A 24,598-nucleotide genomic window follows, 5' to 3' on the forward strand; every position below is an offset into this window, starting at 1 on the left:
TGTAGACATTTTTATAGGCAGCAGGGTGGCATCTAGCAGATAGGGAGAGATAGAAGATTGGTAGTGGTCATTAATCATATATACAAGTAAGAGTGGAGCAAGTTATTTTGATCAGCCATACACTACAAGATCAGTGACAGAAATGAAAGTCATATATAACAAGATATTCATTGCAAAACTCTGTGGTAGTAGTAAAAAAATTGGAAGCAAAGTGGAGTCCCCATCAAATGAGGAATGGTTGAAGAAATAATGTGAATGTAATGGAATAGCACTGCAGTGAAAGAAACGCATATGAAAAATTTGGAGAAATGTGAAGACTTTTATGTAGAATCAAGATAAAACAAATCAGAACCAAGAATACAATGTACATGTTGTTTATAATAATATAAATAAAAATCAGCAACAAAAGACTTTTGAAGTCAGATTCATTGCAGTGAACAGTCTTGCTTCTGAAGAAGGGATGTTGTAACACACATTCCTCCTCATGGTTAGGAAGTATGGGACTATGGGTGCTTTGTCAGTCAGTTGTGCTTAATTATTTTTTCTCTGTTATGTGAGATTTTTCTCTAAGTAGAATATATCTGAAAGTAACATGTAAAAAAGCAAACAAAAGCCATAAATTAGAAGGAGAAATAGCTTCATGGAGATTATGGCACTTATACAGACTTTAAATGATGGTTAGGAAAAAAATAAAAATTTAAAAATTAAAAAAAAATGATGGTTAGGATTTCTACGTAAGAACTATGTAAATAAGAAGCGTGAAAGTGAAGAATGTATCCTGGGAGACTGGTCTGGAGCAAAGACTATATGGAGGGGAAAAATATGAAGTAATGCTAAAAAAGGAGGATGCCATAAAAATTGTAAAGGGGGCTTTACTGTCAGGCTAAGGAGGTTGGATTTTATGTTTTTGCCAGTACGGAGACTTTGAAGGGTTTTGAGCAAAGAATGACATGACTAGATCTTGAAGACAGTTACAATTTAGTCATAGTATGAAATTTCAGCAGTTTGAGCCAGTTCACAGAAATAGTTTACCATCAACAGAAATGTGCTACCAAAATTATATTTTAAAATTGTATAAAAATATAATCTGACCAGACTAGAAACATAATGTATTTATGTCAACTTGTAATCTTATTTTTGTTGGGTGGGAATTGTTAGCAGAATATGATGTGAAATATTTTCCAGGTATTTGATAGCTTTAAATTGATGTCACAGACAAGTTAGATAAGTTACAGTACTTAAGTACAATCAGGCTAATTAGAAGTAAGGTGAGCTAGTGGCCTGCCATAACCGTTCAAAACAGGACATAGAGGAAAGAGACCTGGAAAAGTTTTACACAAAATGAAGGACTATATTCAGGTATCCACAGCTGAACTGGAAAAACCATATGAATTTAATTCAACAAGGGATACACCTTCATTTCTGTGCTTGAGTAGGTTAATATATTTTTTGTTATTATGATATTATTGAATGTTTTCTTCTAAATTAGCCTCCAGTATAATTGTGGAATATTTCTGTCGTTTTTATACTTAAAAAAGCATCACTAAAAATGGTTTATTACTACTAAGGAGAGACTTTTGTCTGTAGCCATTAATTTTAAAATCTATAACTTATTCCTTGTTTTCCAAAATTGTTATGCTTTATTATGTTTGAGGTAGGTGATCATGATAAATTTCTTTCTCAGGTAGATTTCTACAAACATGTTTTTTGTTTTGTTTTGTTTATTTGTTTATAAAAAGAGAAAATACCCCAGTGCTTGATTATTTCTCACTTGGATTTCAACCTATCCTGTTGTACCTCTGTTCCCTAATATTTTCCCTAGTTTATGTGTGTTTTTTCATCTGCAAAATGGCCACAACAACAGTAATAAGATGTGTACCACCCAACTCACAAAGTTATGAGGAATCAGAGAATCGGGGTTTTGTACTGCTTTGTAGACCATTAAGGGCTGTATAAATGAAAACTGCTTTTATTAATTGCTAACAATAATTTTCTAACCTAGATCAGTTAATCATTGAGTTAATACTGTCAAGAAGCTTGAAGAACATGAATAGCATTTACTTTAGTTGCATTCTGACCATAGGAAAGTTATTTGGCCTTTTTAAACCTCAGTTTCATCATCTGTATTTAATGAGAGTAATAAAACTAGCTTTACTTAGCAATGACAGTGGTTGAGATGAAATTGTTTTGTTAAATGTAAAGCTCTCTATTAAAGTGAGCTGCTGCTTATTTAGTGCATACTTGAGTGACCATTTTTATGGAGTACATCACAGATTTTATCCCAAATTTTTTCCTAGCAGCATTGTGCTTGGCTTTTGAGAGGACTGCAAAGATAAGATAGATAAAACATGCTCCCTGAGAGTCTGTGGGTGATGTGTAATGGTTAGTGAAGCAAATATATAGAAGCAGAATATACATTCCTTAACAGTGATATAAAGTTCTCTGGAAATTCAGAGAAGGGGAGAATCACATTTTATTGAAGGAGAAGGGATCAGAAAAGTCTTTGTAAAAGTGATAATTTTAGCTGGATATTAAAGGATAGAGTAGGGATTATTAGGCAGAAAAATGGGGGTTGGGAGGGAAAGGGTATTCCAGATAGTGAGTAACTATTGTAAAGATGTGCACAGAAGTAATAAAGTATGGAGTGTTTGGGGAACTGTTATAATAGTTTGGCTGATACTTAAGGCAATTTGAGATCTAAACTAGAAAATGAAGTTGTTGGCAGAGCACTGGAGAGCCCAAATGCTCAAACTGAAATAATTTTTTATTCTTTTTGGTAGGCATCACCTTGTTAGGGGCAGTTAGGTGGCATGATGGATAGAGTGCCAGGCTTGGAATCAGGAAGATGAGTCTTCCTGAGTTCAAATCTGGCCTCAGATATTTAACTAGCTGTATGACCCTGGGCAAGTCATTTACCCCTGTTTGCCTCAATTCTTCATCTATAAAATGAGCTGGAGAAGGAAATAGCAAAACTCTCTAGTATCTTTACCAAGAAAACCCAAATGGGGTCATGAATAATTGGATACGACTGAACAACAAGACTTCCCATTGTAGATTTTTGAGTTGGTGAATGATATTTGTACTTGCAGGGTTAGAAGGGGAAAAGTCTGGAGCCAAGGACACTAGATATACTGATTATTATTGCAGCAGTCAAAATGAGGAGTAATGGAAGCCCTAAACTAAGGTGATAGCAGTGAGAATAGAAATTATAGTAGACTAGCAGGGATTCTTAAGCTATTTTGTATCATGGACTGCTTTGGTGGTCTGGTGAAACCGATGGACTTGGTGTCAGATTAAGGTTTTTAAATGAAGAAAGTAAAATGCATACGATTAAAAAGGAAACAAATTGTACTGAAATATAGTTATGAAAATATTAAATAAAACAAGTTCACAGATACCAGCTTAAGAGCTTCTGTAGTAGTAGATGAATGGGAAAAATCTTGAAGAGTAATAACATTAGTAATAATAATAGACAACTGACACATAAAATAGTTGACATAAAACTTTAAGGATTCTTAAGCGTATCACATGCATTTTCTCATTTGAGCTAAGCATCAGCTTTGCCAGGTAGGTTCTATAGTTATTATCCCTGTTTCGTAGATGGGAAAACTGAAGCTCTGAATGATTTGCTCACACTCAGACAGCTAGTAATTGTGAGAGAGAGAATTCACATCCAGGTTTTCCAGACTTGAGGTCCAGTGCTCTCTCCACTATATGACCTGCTTCTCAAGATTTAATAGGGACTTGAAATTATTTGGTTGTTTGGGAAATGGAGGGAATCAACTACAAGATGAACTTAAGTTTCCAAACTTGGATGGTTGAAAGAATATTATTTCTATTTTCAAAAGAAGGAATTCAGGAGAAGTGGATATTGGGGGGAAAAGATGATAATTGAGCTTGAACATGTTAAGCTTGAGGTGCTGAAATAATTCCCATGGGAAGATGTTTAACAATTAGTTGAAAATTTGGGACTAGAGGTCAGTGTTTGGAGTATAGACTGATGGAATTCAAGGGAAAGGAATTTTTTGAAGGAGACTATAGCCAATACTGTGGTTAGGTACTCCTACTTACATTCTTATACCATTGTAAAACTGTTGGTTTCTGTGATTTTTTGGAGGAGGATGTTTCGGTCAGTATTGACTAAAATGAGTTATCCTACAATAACTATAATTGTGACAACAAACTATGTATACATATACACATTTTTATGCATATATGTGTATGTATACATGTATACACGCAGCATATACACATAACATACATGCGGTATCTCAAAAGTCTTAGTACTGTTTTAAACATGTGTATGTATGTATATATGTATGTACGTAAAACATACAAACATGCATATCTGTATATATATATGTGTATGTGTATGCATATTATACATACACACATGTACGTGTGTGTTTGTGTAATTATTAAGAGAAATAGTTGTTCTAACCTTCTTTAAAGCTCAACCCTCTACTTGTATTTTATGCCTACTCATGCATTTTTAGGTACCTTTACCCCCTCAACTTATCCCACAACTTCTGGCATCTAATCTTTACCTTTTGACTGGCTTGTATCTCTTTTGACTTCAACCATATACTACTCTCTCCTGCTTCTGTCTAGGAAGCAAAAAGATAAGTAAATTTTTTATTTGGTCCAGCCTCCACTGGCATATATCCATATATATATATATATATATAGACATATATATGTCTATATATATGTCTATATATATGTCTATATATATGTCTATATATATGTCTATATATATGTCTATATATGTTATATATGTGTGTATATATATATACACACATATATAGACATATATATGTCTATATATATGTCTATATATATGTCTATATATGTCTATATATGTGTCTATATATATGTATATATATGTATGTATATATGTCTATATGTGTGTATATATATATATATATATATATATATATATATATTATATATATATATATATATATCTCTCTCTCTCTCCATAGTTTATAAGTGAGACTTATGCTACCTCTTTTCTCCACATATTTTTGGCCTTGTTTCAGGGCTTGGTTATTTTCTCACGCAGATCCCAACCTGTTCTATTTCTCCTTTGTCCCCTAATACTCCCCTAGTTTCTGTGTCTGTTTTCTTATCTATTCAGTGGCAGTAATAACAGATGTACTACCTACTTCACAGATTAATGAAGAGTCAGAGAACCTAGATTTTGTACTATTTTGTAGATAATCAAGGGCTATACAAATAAAACTACTTTTATTAATTTCTAAACATAGTTTTCTTACCCAAATTAAGAAATTGAAATGCTTATCTAGCTCAATTAGCTTACTATTAAAGTGGATGAATAGTTTGAAGATGGAATTGAGGAAAAAATTGTATTGTATGAACAAAAAAATTGGAAATATTAAGGTACAGCTGTATTTCATTCTTTCATTCATTTCATTTCATTCACTCAGTATTTTGTAGGTATGGAGTGAAGAGAGAATGTTTTACTTCCTCTGATATTTATTCTCTATAGCTAAGCTTAGACTGGGGTAAAGGAGATGTTAGGGGGAGACAGTAGACTAAAATGTTGTTATCAATGACTTGGAAAGAAATCATTATAACTTTATGGATAAATGTATTAAAATTTTGGAATTTTGATATTTTTTAAATATGCTTTTTGTAAATTTTTGGTGTAATGAAAATTAATGATGGAATGTGGTTCATTAGGAATTAGTGAAGATTTTATAACTATATTTAAGAAGTAAGTAAATATTTTGAAAAATAGAGTTTTGTCTTGTTTGAATCTATGCCTACCTGTAGAAATAGGAGAGCAACTTTTTTTGAAGGCTACAACTAGAGGTGAATATAGGGCTCAAAATTTGAAGATGTAAATTATGTTTGGCAGAATCAATTAAGGAGAAAAACAATTGAGTCATTGTGGTTAATATATGAGGTGATTGATACAGTATACAGTACTTAACAGGATGTCTTACAAAGAAAGGATAAGTGTACTGTTTTTAATGAACTTTGAAATGTCCCCTTTTCTCTTTCTTAAGCTTTTCAATAAGTTTAGTTGATTTCTAATTTAAAGCAGCAATATTAACCTTAGTTTTTTTATTCCTTAAATAATCATGTTCTTCCTAATAATTATTGACTTAGAGTAAACATATTTTGGGAAGGATTGTTGTAGTTAGTTGCTCAGAGTACTGAGAACCTAAGTGACTTTCAAGTTATATGTCAGAACTCAGGTCTTCCTGACTCCAAAGCCAGTTATCTCTCCACCAAACCACGCTACCTCTTACACAGTATATACAAAATAATTAAAATAACTGTTTGTGAGTTGAGTGCATTGACAACAGGAGCATTAGGAAAAACCCTGCCTAGGAGATGGCTCTAAGTTGGGCTTGAAGGAAGTTTGAAATTCTGTGAGGCAAGGGCAGAGAGGAAGTGTATTTCAAGTATGGGAGTGATCTTGTACACTGACATGGAAATAGGAGATAGAATGTCTTGTTTGGCTGGAATGTGGAATGTGTGAAGGGGAGAACGAATGCAGTAAGCTTTGAAAAATGGTCTGGAGCCTGAAAATGAAGGGCTTTAAATGCCAGAGACATTTGTATCTTACCATAGAAGTAAAACGAGACAGTGGAGTTTTCTTGAGCAGGAATGACTTGGCTAGAACTATGCTTTAGCAGTTCAACTTGGTAGCTGCAAGTCAATGCTTGATTAATAAATTAGCATACTAAGTCCCTACTTTGTACTAGGTACTGTGCTAAGCACTGAGAATAAAAAGAAAGATAGAAAATAAAACCAGATCTTCCCCCTCCCCCAATAAAGTGGCAGAATAATATTTCAGTAGTCCAGGTTAGAGAGAAATTGAATTTAGGATGGTGGTTGAATATGTGGAGAGAATGGGATGATTTCAAGAAATGTTATAGAGGGGCAGCTAGCTGGCACGGTGGATAGAGCACTGGCTCTGAAGTCAGGAGGACCTGAGTTCAAATGTGGCCTGAGACACATAAAACTCACTAGCTGTGTGACTCTGGGCAAGTCCAATTGCCTCACCAAAAAGAAAAGAAAAGAAAAGAAATGTTGTAGAGATAGAATTGAGAGTTCTTTACAACTCTTTGGATATTGGGGTGAGGCAAAATGAAAAGTCAAACTTTCTTAAGTACACCAGGGCGTACTTAAGAAATTAGAAAGTTAGGAAGAAGGATATTTTGGGGGCTGTAGGAGGGTTGGAGATACTGAAGTCTGCTTTAGAAATTTTGAATTTGAGGTATTAGCTAACATATAATGCTTTAAGGTTTGCAAAGTGCTTTACATATACTATTCAATTTGATCTTCACAGCAGTTCTGTGAGGTAGGTGCTGTTATTATCAACATTTTACTAATGAGGAAACTGAGTCTGTAGAGTTTTAAGTGATTTGCTCAGGGCTATGCATCTAGTAAGTGTCTAGAGCACTTTTAGATTCAAGTCTTCCTGACTGCTAGTCCGTTGCTCTGTCCACTATGCTTTTTAGTTGCCCCACCATTGAGATGCTTATTGGAAGTTGGAAATATCTAAAAGGCACGTGATACTAGAGAGAAAGATCTGGAAATCATTTGCATAAGGATGATAATTAAACTGTGGAAGCTGGATGAAATTACTAAGAACAAGATTTAGAAAGATAAAAGAATGTCTTCCAGGACAGACTGCTGGCTTGGAGTACTGTGGGTAAGGGGTAGGTCCTCAGTGATGATCCAGCAAAGGAGACAGAATCTGAGAGCAGTGTCAGGAAAACTCAAGGAGGAGCAAGGAGCTAAATTGAAGGGATGATCAACAATGTAAAATGCTATAGAGAGGTAATTTAAACTTGAGGAATTTTTAAAAAAAAAAGCTGTAGGATTGAGCAATTTAGAAATCATTGATAACCTTGGAAGGAGTAGTTTCATTTGAATGATGAAGTTGGAAGCCAACTTTCAACCCTTAACCTAGGGTTAAGGGACTGAAAAATGAGTAAAAGAAGAGGAAATGGAGACCAAGTGTTGCTGCCTTTCATTTTATTTGTTTGTTTGTTTGTTTGTTTGTTTGTTTATTGGTATGGACAGAAAAGGAAGGGGAAATATCAGTTGATAGCTTACATAAGATGGTTTCAATTTTTTTTTAAGCATGACAGTTTACTTATAAATTGTTCCTCAAAATTTAGAATATAATATTCTTTTAAAAATTATTAATACTGTTTACATTTTATTTATCTTACAGGATTATGCTGCTGCTGTGCTGCTTTGCGTCCTCGTTACAAACGTCTGGTGGATAACATATTCCCTGAAGATCCAAAAGTAAATTTGACTTTTGATCTTTCTATTTGCCAGACTCTTTCACTCCTCCCTCTTCTGGACTCCATTGCTCTCAATTTCCTTTCTATAGTTTTACCTTTAAACTTTTTCATTAGGAGGAGGGTAAATGCTTTTTCTTGAAATAAGTCATATTAACATTTGTATCTATTCTTAATTTTATCTTAGACTTAGAAAATACTAGAAACAAAAGGATTCTGATCTAGGTTTCCAGTTATATAGGCCATATGTAATGTTCCTGTTTACTTGCTATGCTTCCATTTTAGATAGTAGTGCTTAAATATAAATAATAATAAAAGTTTCTGTGCTTTTAAATGCTTTGCGACATAAAAACAGTCCTTTTTTGAGATTTTCAGTTAAGAAATAAATCTCTTGGTTTTATTTGATCATAGTTTAAATGAAAATGCTTGAATGTCTTGTTTATCTTAGTTTTTTACAGCATTCAGAAAAAATACCAAATAGTATTTCCTGGATATATTTCCTTCTAATGATAATAACAACCATAGAATTATTTAAGTTGGCGTAAACTTTAAGATTCTACTTACTATTGATTTTTAAAGCAAATTATATTTATGAAAATTTAGAGATCAGTCAACAAATATTTATTGAACACCATTGAGTCTGCAAGAAACTATATGAAATACAGTAAAGTACAAGGCAAAGCACTTGTGCTGAAGAAAAATCTATTTGGGGAAAATAAAGTATGAAAAGTTAAACTACAGAAGAAGCGTTGGAATTATTAAACAGTGTTTTAAAGATAGATACTTAATAAATTGTTAAATTAATGTAATTATAATTCACATTATATAGTGCTGTTTGTTAAGTACTTTTATCAAAATACCTTTGAGGTAGGTAAAGCAAGTATTATTGTCTCTCTGTGAGAGGTTAAGTGATTTGTCCATAACTGCACAACTATTAAGTAAGTAACTAAGGCAGAATTAGATTCTAAGCCTCGTCACTTCAACAATACATATATATCCACTGCACCATGCTGTGTCTGTCTCTCTCTCACACACATGCACGTGCACACACACACACACACACAGAACTGTGAAATTTATAGGATGATAATATTCATTATATCATAAAAACCCTGAAACAGATATTATTAATTCTGTTTTACAGTTATTGTTGCTTGATTTTATAGATGAGGGAACTGAGCCTTGAGAAATCTTTCAGTTTGCACAAGATTATATATCTTATGTCATAGGTAGGATTTGAATATAGATTTTCTTGACTTCGAGTCCTACATTATTACTACTATACTCTGCTGCCTTTCCAGTATCTTTTGTTATGATGGATTATTGTGTAAGTGGGAATTGACAATCAGTACTATGAATTTGGAGAATGAGGATAGGTTACTGTAGCCAGAGTGGTCTAGTGTTGCTTCTTGAGAAGAAAAGACTTGTGTTAGGTCTTGGAGGATGTACAGGTGTTTTATGGATAGGGTGGAAAGGTAGGCAGGTCATTCCATGAGAAAGAAATAGAATGAGCAAAGGCATAGCAAGGTGATAATTACACAGCATTAGGCCTATTCTGGGGACAGTAAGCAGACTTTTGCTTAAAGAGGCATGTCAGGTAAAGAGAATAATAACCTAAGATGAATGTAAGGGGGAAGGGAAGGGAAATAAGTATTTATTACCATGATGCTTTACAAATATTATCTCATTTGATTTTCACAACAACCCTGTAAGGTAGGTAGTATTATTATCGCCATTTTTTTACAATTGAGATAATTGAGGCAGACAAGGTAAATGACTTGTTTAAGATCACATAGGACCTTATAACTAAGGCAGGCTTTGAACTCAGGTCTTTCTGAATCCACATCCAGTGCTGCTATCCACTGTGGTATCCAGCTGCCTCTAAGGTAAGGGAAAGAATTAGAATGTTTTTCCTGTACCAAATGGGAAAATGTAGATTTCTATTTGATTGAGTGAGATAATAAATAAATCAGAGAAAATTTTAATTTATAGGAGATAAAATTTTTAAGTTTCTTTGAACTATTTGTCACTTAAAAAGTGAATTAATTTCTGGTGGGAAAAAGGATTTACATGAAATGTTCAACATGTATAGATGATAAAACCTTAAACAACCAGATCTTAACAGACAACCAGTGTCTGTAGCTTAAGAAAAAATAAAAAAGTTTGTTGCTCCATTCTATTTTCAATAGAAAGAGAAAAAGACCAAAAATCGAAGTAAAGGATTTAAACTCCTACATGATAGGAGACCTTGATTTGAGTGCCAGCTCTGAAATTTAATAGCTTTGTAGTCTTGGGCAAGTCACTACTTCTCAGAACTTCAATCTTCTCAATTGTAAAATGGGGATCATAATTTTGTTGCCTGCTTCATAGGCTTGTGAGGTAGTAAGTATTTCTAAACCTTAAAGCACTGTAAAAATATAAGTTGTCATTTTTACTGGATAGTGAGGCTACTTCAATAAAATCATGACATGAAGCACCACAAGGTTCTGTATTAAAGAAAGGTTCAGTCTTCTTAGTATACTTTAAGGCACAAAGTAGATTAATACATTTTAGAAATGATAGAAATTCTGGTTATCCATCTTTTTAACAAGAACACTTTTTATTCATCAGGTTTTTATAGATTGTCTATGTCTCTCAGTCCCTGAAGATATCAGTTAATTTACTATATATGTTTTAGAATTATAATTTGATAATTTTGTTTAGCTGGTTACGTTAGAGTGTAAACTCCTTGAGGGTGAGAAATAGCTTTTTCCTTTCTGTTATCTCCTTTGTTTAGCATAGTGCCTGGCATATGAGATAATTCACAAATGCTAATTGACTGACTATTTAAATCTCAATAAGATTATCAGTCTAGAGTTGGAAGGGATCTTTGAGACTTCCAACTCCTCCCTTTACTAGATAAGGAAACTGAGGCCTGTGAGGCTAAGTGACTTGTCAAAGAAGTAGTAGGTAGTAGTGCTGAGATTTGAACTCATGTTCCATGACTTTTAAGTTCAACTTTTTCCTGTGCTTTGCTGTTGCCTAATCTGTTATATTTAAATGAGGCATTTCTTCACTTTGAAGCACTTAGATGAGTTTAAGCTGGAATTAGCATTAAGGCAGTAATACTTAAATTAATCCTTTTGGTGTGAATTGACCCCCCAGCTCAAGACTAGGGCATTTGAAATAAATGAGCCTTAAAATAACGTGTTAAAGTTTAAAAAAAATTAAGATAACTTTTTGTCTTATATTTAGGATGGTCTTGTTAAAGCCGATATGGAGAAACTGACTTTTTATGCTGTATCTGCCCCAGAGAAACTAGATCGTATTGGTTCTTACCTGGCTGACAGACTGAGCAGAGATGTTGTCAGACACCGGTCTGGGTAAGAAAATCATTCTTAGCATCTAAGTATTTACTTAGCATAAATTCCTTTTCTTGGTGTGAAGATTTTATCTCTGCTTTTCTAAAAATTGTCTAATAAAGTTAGCATTAATTGGCTATAGGTGGAAGGAGTTTTTGAACCTCTTTATTATGAATATAACTGTGTGTCTGCAGTACAGCACAGATTCCTTAGGCATTTGCCAAGCATCTTCTGCGTGCAAAAGCGTAGTACTAAGTTTTGGGTCCGAAGACAAAAACAACTGTCTTTTGTTTTGAGGAATTTCATTCTATTTTGGGGATGTCACATGCACACAAATAATCATATTAAGTTTATTCAAAGCAGCCCTAGGTAATTAGAAAACAGTGTTATTAACTTGAGTTAGGAGAGGGTTCCTATAGGAGGTGGCATCTGATCTTAAGAAAGGATCTTGTGTACTTGAAAAAGAATTACTTCTAAAACACACTTTACAAATGGTCATTAGCTCTTTGCTTTAAGATTTCTAATGGAGAGGAAACCATTCTACTTTTGGATAGCTCTCATTTTCATAGAATAATATTTTGAATACATGTAACAACTTTAATATAATGTGGAAATATCTGTGATTTCCATTGGCGACAAGGTCATGAGTACTCTGTACTGCAGTGGTTTGTTTCCTACATTCATAATTGAAGGAAATGCCAAATTTCAGTTAGTGAAAATAAAGAGATTTTTCCCCATGCAAGTTCACGGAATCCCAGAAACCTTTCCATGGACCCCATAGATCCTAGGCTAAGAAGCTCTGCTGCAGAAGGTACTGCTTGACTTGTCTTGAAGGGCTTAGGGAGTTATAGAAGGTGACAGGAGTATATTCTAAGACCATGGAGGAACTCTGTGTAAGTGCACAGAGAGCCTGATATTATATATGACTCTTTTTTTCATAATTCTCTTGCATAACTCATTTCCCCCCCCCAAATTTTTCTTCTATGAACTCTCTTACTTAATTTTTAAAATCCTTTTTAAGCTCTTCTAAGAGGACTTTTTGGGCTTGAGACCAAATTCATCTTCCCCTTTGAGGCTTCGCATGTAGATGTTTTGACATTGTTGTCCTCTTCTGGGTTTGTGTTTGGATCTTCCCCATCACCATAGTAGCTTTCTGTGGTCAGGGCTCTTTTCTGTTTTTTGCTCATTTTTAAAAGTTGAGCTCTGCTCCTGGAGTATAGGGGGCACTGTCCCAAGCTTCTTGCACTGGGGACCAGGCGCCTGGTCACTGGCTTTCTGAGCTGGGGCCTCTGGGGGTGGGGGCTTGCCCACCGTGCTAGAGTGTCCCAGGCTAGTCGTGCCTGGGTTCTGGGTCTGGTAGTTTGCTTGCTGCAGCTGAGGCTGGAGACCTTATAGCTGGCGTGTTGAGCCTGGACTGCAGAGCCTTGGTTGCCGATCTGTGCTCTGGCTTGCCTAGATACCACCTATGCTGGGCTCCACTCCCTTTTTATTCAAGTGAGGCAGACCTTTCCTAAAGTCCTTCTAAGTTATCTTGGGGTAGAAAATTGTTTCACTCTGTCTTTTTGTGGATTCTGTCACTCCAGAATTCTTTTAGAGGTTTGATTTAATGTCGTTTTGGAGGGAAACTGGGGAGAGCTCAGGCAACTTCCTGGCTTCTCTGTGCCATCTTGGCTCTGTGTCTCCCCCCCTCCCCCCCACAGGGAAATATTATATGTGATGAACAACAAGAAAGCCAGTTCAGCTAAACCATAGACTGTAGGAAAAGGGATTAATATATTATGATTAGAACGATAGATAAGTTGAGTACAGGGCTTTAAATTCTAAATAGGAGTCAGCTTTGACTGAATCTTCTAGGTTGTCAGGAATAATAGAAGGAAAGGTATTTGAAGCATAGCAATTTTGACTACTCTTGGCTTCTGCTGTTATAAATCTGGCTAGTGTACCAGGTATCTATGAGATTTATTACATTGCTGATATTAATATTTGTATAATTATTCATTTTTCATGGTGGACATATGTCATGCAGTTATACTTTAAATCTGGGAGGGACTTTATAAGTCATATAATCTAATCTCTTAACAGATGAGGAAACTGAGGTTCAGAGAGGTTAAGGATTGATATAGAAAGGTTAGTTTTGCCCCACTTGTAGTCCTATCTGCAGTTTAATTTTAGAAATAATTTATCTTCTGTTGATTTTGAAAAAATGAAATAAAATCTTTTTTTTTAATTAGCACTTGCTGTTCCTAGAAAGGTTAAATGTTTATTCTTGATATTGTTTTCATAGTTTTTTCCCCCTATACTTGGGAATTAATCTTTCTAATTCATACCTTAGCTAATTTCCTATGAGTGCTTAGAATTTTATTCTCTTTGAATATTTCTCTTAGTATATATGATATTTTAATCTTTGCAAACACACTTTGACTTTAATTTTCTGAAAGCTGTTATACAAACCGAGCTATTTTATTTATTTGTTTGTTGTTATTGTTTAGTTGTTCAGTCATGTCTGACTCTTTGTGACCCCAGGGATTATAGCATGCCAGGCCCTTCTTTCCTCCAGTGTCTCCTGAAGTCTGTCCAAGCTCATGTTTGTTTCTCCCATGACACCATCTGTCTATCTCTTTCTGCCTTCCCTTTTTCCTTTTGTCTTCAGTCTTTCTCAACATCAGGGTCTCTTCCACTGAGCCCTGTCTTCTCATTATGTAGCCAAAGTATTAAACTTCAGCTTCAGTATGTGACCTTCCAAAGAATAGTCTGAATTAATTTCTTCAAATATTGACTGGTTTATCTCCTTGCTGGCCAAGAGACTCTCAAAAGTCTTCTCCAGAATCACAGATTCTGCAGCACTTGGCTCTCCTTATAGTCTAACTCTCACAACCATGCATTGCTACTGGAAAAACTATAGCTTTGACTGTATAGACCTTTGTCATCAAGGTGATGACTCTGCTTTTTTAGTGTGCTGTCCAGATTTGCCATAGCTTTCCTTTTAAGGAGCAAGCAGCTTTTAATTTCATGGCTGCAGTTGCCATCTGCAGTGATCTCTGAGCCCAAATGAAATCTGATCCTGCTTCTGTTTCTTCTCCCTCTATTTGCCAGGAAGTGATGGGATCAGTTGCCATGATCTTAGTTTTTTTGTTGTTAAGCTTCAGGACAGCTTTTGCACCTTCCTCTTTCACCCTCATCAAGAGGTTTCTTAATTCTTCTTTACTTTCTGCCTTCAGAGGAGTGTCATCTGTATATCTGAGATTGTTGGTATTTCTCCTGGCATCCTTAATTCTGACTTTTGATTCATTTAGCTTGGCATTTCACGATGTACTCCACATATAAGTTAATAAATAAGGCAATACTGTATGTCATACTCCTTTTCCAATCTTAAACCAATTAATTATTTCATGTTTAGTTCTGTTAATTTCTTGACTCACATGCAGATTCCTCAGGAGACAGATAAGATGATCTGGTATTCCCATATCTTAGAGGACTTGCCACATTTTATAGTGATCCACACAGTCAAAGCCTTTAGTGTAGTCAGTGAAGCAGAAGTAGATGTTTTCCTGGAACTCCCTCGCTTTCTCCATGGTCCAGTGAATGTTGGCAGTTTGGTCTCTAGTTCTATTGCCCCTTTGAAAACCAGCCTGGTTTTATGGTAGTTCTCAATTCACACATCGCTAAAGCCTGGCTTGCAGAATCTTAAGCATAACCTTGCTGGCCTGTGAAGTGAGCACCGTTATTTAGGTAATTTGAACATTGTTTGGCATTGCTGTAATTTAGGATTGGGATACAAACAGATCTTTTTCCAATCCAGTAGCCACTGTTGAGTTTTCCAAATTTGCTGGCATATTGAGTGCAGCACTTTTAACAGCATCATTTATTTGTAAAGCCTTAGTAGGCAGTCATTTTGCTTTTTTCCTCTTCTTTTTCTTTGAAATTTTTTTTTTGCTTTTGCTTCTTATACAATATTGAGAACCTCTGTCCACAGTTCTTCAGGACTCTACAAAATCTAATGCTTTAAATCTATTCATCATTTCCACTTCATATGTGTAAGGGATGTTATTTAGGTCATACCTATATGGTCTGATGGTTTTCTCTATTTTCTCAAATTTGTCTGAATTTTGTAATAAGAAGCCCATGGTCTCTGAGCCATAGTCAGCTTCAGATCTTGTTTTAACTGACTGTATAGGGTTTCTCCACCTTTGGCTGAAAAGTGTATGATCATTTTGATTTTGATGTTGACTGAACAACAATATTGAATTATGTTTATTTACTGTGATTTTTTTCAGCAATTCTCCTGTTAATCAGGATCCACTTTATTTCCAGTTCTTTCATCTCACAAAGAATGCTGCTATGGCTGTTTTGATATATAGACCTTTGCTTCTGTCTTTGACTCCTCATTTTTACTAATTCCATATGTCTATCTAGTTTCTATCTAGTTGCCACATCTTGTAGTTTCCCACTCTGTAACATCTCTTGTGTATGTCTTCTGTTTTCCAGTCACATAGCCATCACTCTGTTTTAACCTTTTTAATAAGTATCTCTTGGACTATTTGCATTAGCCTCCTAATTGGTTTCCTTGCTTAAGTCTTTCTCCCCACTAATTCATCCTCCACTCACTGACAGTGATTTTCCTAAAATACAGGGCTTACTGTGCCATTCCCTCCCATCCATTAATGCTCTATTAAACTCCAGTCTCTCCCTATTTTCTCTATTAAATAACTAGTATTAACGTTCTTTACAACCTTGTCCCTTCCTTTCTTCCTTGTTTTCTTACACATTATTCCCTGCAAATACCCCTCACTTGCTATCCTTTATGGTTGGTATGTTCTTCCTTCTCTCTTCCATCTCTTGGAATCCCTTTGAGTCAAGAGTCAGTTTAAACTTCACGTCAGCAGATAGAATAGTTATTAAGCACTTACTGTGTCCTGGACACTGGGCAAAACACTTAGTGATGCAAATATAAGCAAGAAAGATAGTCTGTACTTTCAAGGAGTTTATATGCAATGAGAAAAAACAACTCATAAAGGGTAGCTGGAAAGGAGGGTGGGCACCAGGGATGCTGGCAAGGGGGTGGAAAAATCTGGAAAGTAAGTGGATCTGGGAGTAAAGTGAATATAGCCTGGTCCATTCATGTAATGGTTGTTAGAGGTAGATACTCACCAATCAGAAGCATGGACCTCAGGACAGAGGTATCTTCAGATTGGAAAGGCTGCTGATGAGTGGAGTTAGGAGTAAAATGTATAATAACCTTTCAGAAATCTCTTAGCTATAGTTACTTTGTGTGAGGTTTAGCTTATGCTGTCTTTAATGACCTTTAGTCCTCTTTGAGAGACTCAAGTTTATGTTTATCTGATAACTTGCCTTAAATTGTGATTTGTGCCTTTCTGTTGTTTGCCTGTTTAAAAAAGTTATTTTAGTGCTATGAATGATAAGCCCTTTTATGAGAGTTAACTGGAGATTAGTTGTTATGTTCCCTTTTTCTTTATACTTAGGTATGTTTTAATTGCTATGGAGGCGTTGGACCAGTTGCTGATGGCTTGCCATTCTCAAAGCATCAAGCCATTTGTAGAAAGTTTTCTGCATATGGTAGCAAAGCTGCTGGAGTCAGGAGAACCAAAACTACAAGTTCTTGGAACTAATTCTGTGAGTAAAGCCATTATGTTCCACTCATTATGAGGTTGTTTAGGTTCTGGGGTATCAACTCCTTTTCCTTACTAGGCAAAAGAGTTATGAAATAGCTAAAATATTGAGACACAATTAAAATAAAATGTTAAAAAGGAATATAGGAATTGACAATTCTTTAGAATTAATTCTCATTAGCTGTGTCTGTTTCCTTTTATTTAAGTTTATGAATTAGGGGACTGAACATGTTAAGCCTGCCTTTATATCTGCCATCTTTTCTTCTCTTCTCATGATTCTGTTTGTTTTTGTTTGGCTTTGTCTACCACTTTCAGCCAGCATATGCACCATCTTTCTTTTTTTACTTCTTTGAATGACCTGCTCTGTTAGCTCAGTTCTGATTTCATATTCATCATCTTCCTCTACCTGTGGGTAATAATGTATACACAGAATTAATTAGCTGTCAAAGCTGGAAATCTTCATCTTCATATAGATATAAGGAAACCCAGTTTTAATTGGAAAAAATCCACAAATAAACATTTAATAAGTATCTTTTGTGTTGAAAGAACTAAGTGAGTCACCAAGGATCCAAAAACAAAAGTGAAACAGTTCTAGCTTTCAGAGCATTTACATTTTATTGCTTAGAAGCAGAGATGTATGTATAGAGCCAAGTACTATGTATAAGGTAATTTGAAGGAGAGTTTATACATGAGGGCGTCAGGAATGACTTCATACATGAAGCACTGACTGAGCTATGCCATGATAGCAGCAAAGGATACTGAGACACAAAGGTAAGCAGGAAATGTCTTCCAGACATATGGTAAAGCCAATACAATGGAAGTTGAGAAGGAGACAGGCAGGGTAGAAGTCCCAGGAACAACTTCCATTTCTTGCTGCATCAGCCTCCAGAAGGAAAAAGTGAGGAAAGATGGTGTGGGCATTGCTTCCATTTTTAACCATAGAGGGGAAACTCCCATCTCTTCCTGTGCTGTCCTCTGCCTGATTTCTAGCCTCTTGAAGTGAGAGTAGTAGAGAAATTATCTGACTACATGCGTTCCAGCAGATCCTCCGTACTGTTCTTTTTCTTCCCTTATCTCTGGTATTCATTGGGAAGAAGAGACACCTCTCACTTCATTAGTAACTTAACTCATACCTTGTCATACCTAATTTAACCTAGTTGTTCTGAGCCCCTGTACATCACCATCAAAACCCTTTCTGCACCCCCCCCACTATTGTATTATTTATTCCTGTCCCTCTCAATCCACCTACCCCAAAGTCTCAACTGAATGCTACCCACCACTTCCATTGTGCCCTTTGGAATACTTATTCCATAGGTAGCAAACTTGCTTTCATCTTAAATCTTTTCCTTTCCCTCTCCTTCCATCTTTTGGCTACCCCAAGACATGAATTCCTCCTGATGACACAATTCTCCTGGCCATTTTATGGTACTGACTATACTTTTACTCATTTTCCTTGGCTCCCTGAAGGGGAATGGGGGAATCCTTCTTGCTCCCTATTGGCACTTCCAAGTTCTCCCCTTACCACTTAATACCCTCTCCTCCTTTGAGGTCCACGTAATCCACATCTTCAGTGCCTGGCCTATAATCTTTCTCTCCTCCCCAACTCCTGCCCTCATACTAGGGGACTTCAGCATATGTAATGATACTCTCTCAGATGTCCTAACCTCCCATTTCCTCAACCCACTCACTTTCATAACCTGCTGTTCTATGCTACCTTAGCTGCAAACAAAGATGATTATAACCTTGGTCTCACCATAAATGGGCATAAACATACCATCTCCACGTTCAAGAATTCCAAAATCTCCTCATCTGAACATAATTTATTTATTATCTACTTCTCCCTCTGTCTTCCCTTATCAAACCTTGCTCTTTGTCCACACCGTGACCTTCAGTGCCTTAACCCCTCTGTTATCTTCTAGGCCATCACCCCTGCACTAGCCATTCTTTCCTCCTTTCTCCATCTTAACCCCTTGGCAAACGGGTTCAACTCTACATGGTTCCCTCCTCTTGAGTCTCTTATCATATGTTATCATTCCACCTGTCCATTGCCTTTGTTCCTATGTACATGCTACTGAATGGTGGAGAAAATCATGCAACCATTCTGCCTGGGTCCACTACAGATTTGTTACATAACCTCAAATGGGCTCTCATTGCTACTAAGCAGTACTTTTACACCTCCCTTATCAACTCACTATTCCACTCTCCACATCAGCTCTTCCAAACCTTTTTACCCCTCCTCAGACCTCCCATGACTCCCCTTAGATCCATCTTGTCAGCTGAGAACCTTGCCTCATATTTTACAAAAAAAAAAACCAAGACCATTACCATGAACTTCTTCTCTCTTCATCTTATTTCATTCAGATGCCTTATGCCACAATCTCCTCCTTAACTCCAGTCTCACGTGAAGAGATGGCCCTACTCCTTGCCAAGACAAACCCCTTTCCCTGTACAAGTAATCCTGTTCTAGCTTGTCTCCTCCAGCATGCTGTCCTCTCTATCTTCTGCACTCTCTGACTTATCTTCAGTCTCTCCCTAGTGGCTACTTCCGTGCTGTCTACAACAATGTCCATATCTCTTCTTTAAAAAACTTTCACTTGATTCTTCCAGCCACGCTGTCATCCCATATTTCTTCTGCCTTTTGTGACTAAACTCTTTGAGAAGGCTGTTTACAACTGGTCCTCTCCTCTCTCTTCTCTTACTCTTTTCTTAATTGTCTACAGTCTGGCTTCCAATCTTATCATTCAAACCCAAACTGCTCTCTCCAAAGTTACTAATATCTCTTAGTTGCCACGTCCAGTAGCTTTTTCTCAGTCCTCATCCTCCTTGATCTATCTGCAGCCTTTAACACTAATGATTACCCCCTTCTTCTTGATAACTCTCTTCCAGATTTTCAGGACATCACTCTCTCTTGCTTCTCATCATCTGTATGTGACTGCCTATTCTCAGTCTCCGTTTCTTCATCTTCACCCAGATCACGTCTACTAATTGGCTTTGGCTATAATAATACTAACTAGTATTTATATGATGCCTACTTACGTGTGAGGCAAGATGCTAAGTGCTTTAGAAATACCCTATTTGACAGTGGATAGAGCACCAGCCCTGGATTCAGGAGGACCTGATTTCAAATCTGGCCTCAGACACATGACACTTACTAGCTGTGTGACCCTGGGCAGGTCACTTAACCCCATTGCCCAACCAAAAAAAAGAAAAATATATCTCATTTGGTCTTCATGACAACCCTGGTGAGAGGTGCTATTATTTTCTGTATTTTACAGTTGAAAAAATCAAAACAGACAGTTAAGTGACTTTCCCAGATTCCCACAGCTAGTAAGTGTCTGAAGCTGAATGTGAATTGAGATCTTCTTTTACTCCAGGCGTGGCACTCTATCAACTATTCCACCTAGTTTCCCCTAACTCATCATCTTTCTTCCTATACCTTCCTCACTTGCAGACTTCCTTATTACTATAGAGGGCAACACCATCCTCCTAGGCATGCAGCCGAGGAGTCATCCTTGACTTTTCACTATCTCTTCCTCCCATATCCAATCTGTTGCGAAGACCTGTTGATTTCACCTTTACAACATCTTTTGAATATGTCCCCTCCTCTCTTCCAACACTGCCACCATTCTGGTAAAGGCCTTTATCACCTCATAGTTAGACTGTTGAAATAGCCTACTGATAGGCCTGCAAATGTCTCTGTCTCTAGTTAATCATTGATTCAGTTGCCAAGTATCTTACCATGTCACCCCCTTCTCAGTAAATTCCAGTGGCTACTTATTACCTCCAAGATACAAATATCCTCTGTTTGCCACTCAAAAGTTCTTAATAATAATTCCCCACCCCTTGCGTACTCTTTGTAGTTCCCTGAACTAGACAGTCCTTCTCTCTTATCTGGGCGTTTTCTTTAGCAGTCCTCCATGCCTAGAACACTCTTCCTCTTCATCCCTGCATCCTGGCTTTCCTGGCTTCCTTCAAGTCCCAGTTAATATTCCACCTTCTACCTGATTCCCTTTAATTCTAGGGCCTTCCTTTTTTTTTTTATTACTTCCTATTTATCCTGTATATAGCTTGTTAGCACTTAGTAGTTTCCATGTTGTCTGTTCCATTAAAATGTGAGTTCCTGGAGGGCAGGGATTGTCTTTTGTCATTCTTTATATCCCTAGTGTTTGGCAGTGCCTGGCAAATAGTAAGTATTCAATAAATGCTCATTGGTTAACTTAAGAACAAACAGTGCCTTAAAAGGCGTGGGTGAAGAGTATATTCACAAGAAGGGAGTGATTGATAATTTAATAGCTGCAGAGAGAACTTGAAAACAATGAAGACTGAGAAATGGCCTGTGAGATTTAGCAGTTCAAGGCACCAGTTTATGCAGTGACACTACCATCATATTCCTGGAAGCTTATCCTTCTGTTTTTAAAAAAGCAAAGGTTTTGGTTGGTATTTTTTAAAACATGGCTTACATTTACATCTATATTCCTTCCTCCCTCTATCCCAAAGAGCCATCTCTTCGAACAAAATTTATTTATTTTTTTAAAAAGGAATAGAAAAAATTAAACAAACTATCAGTGCATTGAAACTATTTCATGTTGTATGCAGTGTTTCTCACCTGTGGACTACCCTTTAAATCTTTGCAAAGATAAGGGGGATGTATCTTGTATCTTTTATTTGGGGTCAAGCCTGTTCTTTATAATTTCTCAACATACAGTTTCATTTGTTTTTTTGTTTTTGTTTTGTTTTTTGATGAGGCAGTAAGGGTTAAGTGACTTGCCCAGGGTCACACAGCTAGTAAGTGTCAAGTGTCTGAGACCAGATTTGAGCTCAGGTCCTCCTAACTCCAGGGCTGGTGCTCTATCCACTGCTCCACTTAGCTGCCCCAGTTTCATTTGTTCTGTGCTTTTTTTCCCCTTAAAATTATATATACTTTTAAATTTACTTTTCTATGTATAAGAAATCCCAAATCCACTTTCCTGCTTTTTTTATTGTTGTTGTTGGATGTACTACCATTTTTCTAGTTTCCTAGATACGAAACCTAGGTGTTATCCTCACCTCTTCATTCTCTTTGCCTCAGTTCATTCACTCAGTTGCCAGGTTTTGCCATTTCTATCTCCAAATTTTCTGTCAGCTCCTCTCTACTTAACTCAGTCGCCATTCGAGTTGGTCCTAATCAGCTTTCATTTGTGTTATTGCATTGGCTTCTTGATTTGTCTCACTGCTTCAAGCCTCTTCCCGCTGCAGTCCATCCTTTATGTAGCAAAGAGATTTTCTTCAAATGTAGATCTGTGTCATTTTCCTGCTCAGTAAATTCCAGTAGTTCCCTTTTACCTCTATAATAAACTCTTGTTTGGCTTTTAAAGCTCTTCACTGTGAGGCTCCAGTCTGTCTTTTCAGCTTCATTATGTATTTAATTACCTTCCTGTCGTTGCCATTCTTACCTGTCACTTATGCTCTCCCTTATCACCTTTGCCTCACAGAATCCCTCATTTCCTTTAAGATACGGCTCAAGTACCACCTTCTACATGATGCCTTTCCTGATATTCTCAATTGTTAGTGTTCCTTTTCCCTGACTATCTAACATTTATTCTGTATATATCTATTTTTGTACATATTTTCTCTCTTGAGAAGTGCAAGTTCTTGGAGAGTAATCATTGTTTCATTGTTTTATATTTTTATCTCTAGCACCTCACACAGTGCCTGGCCCATAGTAGATGCTCCTTACAAATTAGTTGTCAAGGATGTTCTACTTTCCATTTTGTCTCCATTATAATTTTGAAGATGAATGTTCTAAGTGGGAAAACTGAACACTGCCAAGTGTCAAGAGAACAATTAACATTCTCATCTGATTATACAGGCCAGAATAATGGCTATCTGTTCAGTTCAATGCGTTTTGGTAGATTTTAGGGAAAGAAAGATAAAAATGAAGGAGTTTGGGTCTTCTAAGAACTTAAATTCCACTTTTAGCATCTCTTTTTCAAATGCAAAAGAGAAGTAATTTCTAGTTGGAAAAAAAGGAATTTACTCTGTGTTTTATTTCTTCAGTCACACAAAATCATGAACCAAAATAATTCTCTACTTAAATTGGTTATGCTTAATTTTGTTGAATAAATTATGTATTGAAAACTGGATATTAAGCATGTTTTACTGATATTTACTGGAAATGTGATCCATTTTAATGGAAGAGACAAATTCTTATGTTTTGAAAAATGAGTGACTGGTATTAGTGAATAAAAAAATAAGAATTTTAATGTTTTTTAAAGTCATGCTCATATTATTCTTTATTCCTTTAATAGATATACCTGTTATATTCTTTTGGCAATCACCTTTGAAGCAGAGGCATTGAAGTAAATGGAAGTATTCAGACAGTGTAGGAAATTGTTCTTTTTTCTTGCAGAATTGTTGTTGCAGTTCACTTGACTGCTGTTTGAAGAGGGATAGCATAGTATAGTGAAAAGGGAACTAGATATGGATTCAGGAAGACCTGGATTCAAATTCAGCTCCTGATGCTTAATTTCCTTATCTGTATAATGGGGCTAGTAATACCTGTAATTATATTACAGTGTTGTTTTGAGGGTCAAATGAGATAGCATGTTGAGTGCTTTTCAAACCTTACAATGCTATATAAATGATAGTTATTCATAGGATAGTATGTTATTTTTTTCTTTCTTTTTAATATTTTATCCTTCCCCAATTACACATAAAATCATTTTTAATATTTGTTTCTTAAAACTTTGAGTTCCATATTCTCTCCCTCGCTGTTCTCTCCCCTCTTATTAATAAGGAAAGCAGTTTGACATAGGTTATATGTATGCAGTCATCTAAAACATGTCTATATTTGTCATGCTGTGAAAGGAAACAGAGACAAAAAAAAAAGAACCAAGAAAAATAAAATAAAAAAATTCTTTCTCTGGTGATAGGTAGCATTTTTCATCATAAATCCTTTGGAAATATTTTGGATCATTGTGTCATTGAGAATAGCTAAATCATTCTCAGCTGATCATTGTACAATATTGCTGTTAGTTTAGAGCTGGAAGGGACTTCAGAGGCCATTGCTTGGAGCCAGCTGTCATTTTAATGATAAAAAACTGAGGCCTATAGAGTTTAGGTTACATACCCTAGGTCACACAAGTAGTAAGTAGCAGAATGGGGATTATTTTGTAATGTAAACTCAGATGGGAAAAGCATAGTTGCTATTATCTATCTTGTAAAGTAATCGTCTATAGCATTTTAAAATAATCACCCATAGCATTTTAATATTTATAGTACTTTCTTGATAACCACACTATTAAATATGTAGTTCAAAAATTATTCCCATTTTACAGTCTCTAAATTTGTGGTTTAG

The 24,598-nt window shown here is 36.0% G+C and overlaps 1 protein-coding gene across 1 annotated transcript in view; it reads left to right on the forward strand.

Moving 5' to 3' along the window:
• EFR3A (EFR3 homolog A) overlaps window positions 1-24,598 on the forward strand; it is a 166,548-nt gene that overhangs the window by 38,821 nt on the left and 103,129 nt on the right. Inside the window, 3 exon segments of the mRNA XM_078153739.1 lie at window positions 8,222-8,298; window positions 11,529-11,656; window positions 17,116-17,266. Of these exon segments, the coding sequence (XP_078009865.1) occupies window positions 8,222-8,298; window positions 11,529-11,656; window positions 17,116-17,266 (356 nt within the window).

Source organism: Phascolarctos cinereus, unplaced genomic scaffold, assembly GCF_003287225.1.
Source record: "Phascolarctos cinereus isolate Bilbo 61053 unplaced genomic scaffold, phaCin_HiC Scaffold_4;HRSCAF=312, whole genome shotgun sequence".
Lineage (NCBI taxonomy): Eukaryota > Metazoa > Chordata > Mammalia > Diprotodontia > Phascolarctidae > Phascolarctos > Phascolarctos cinereus.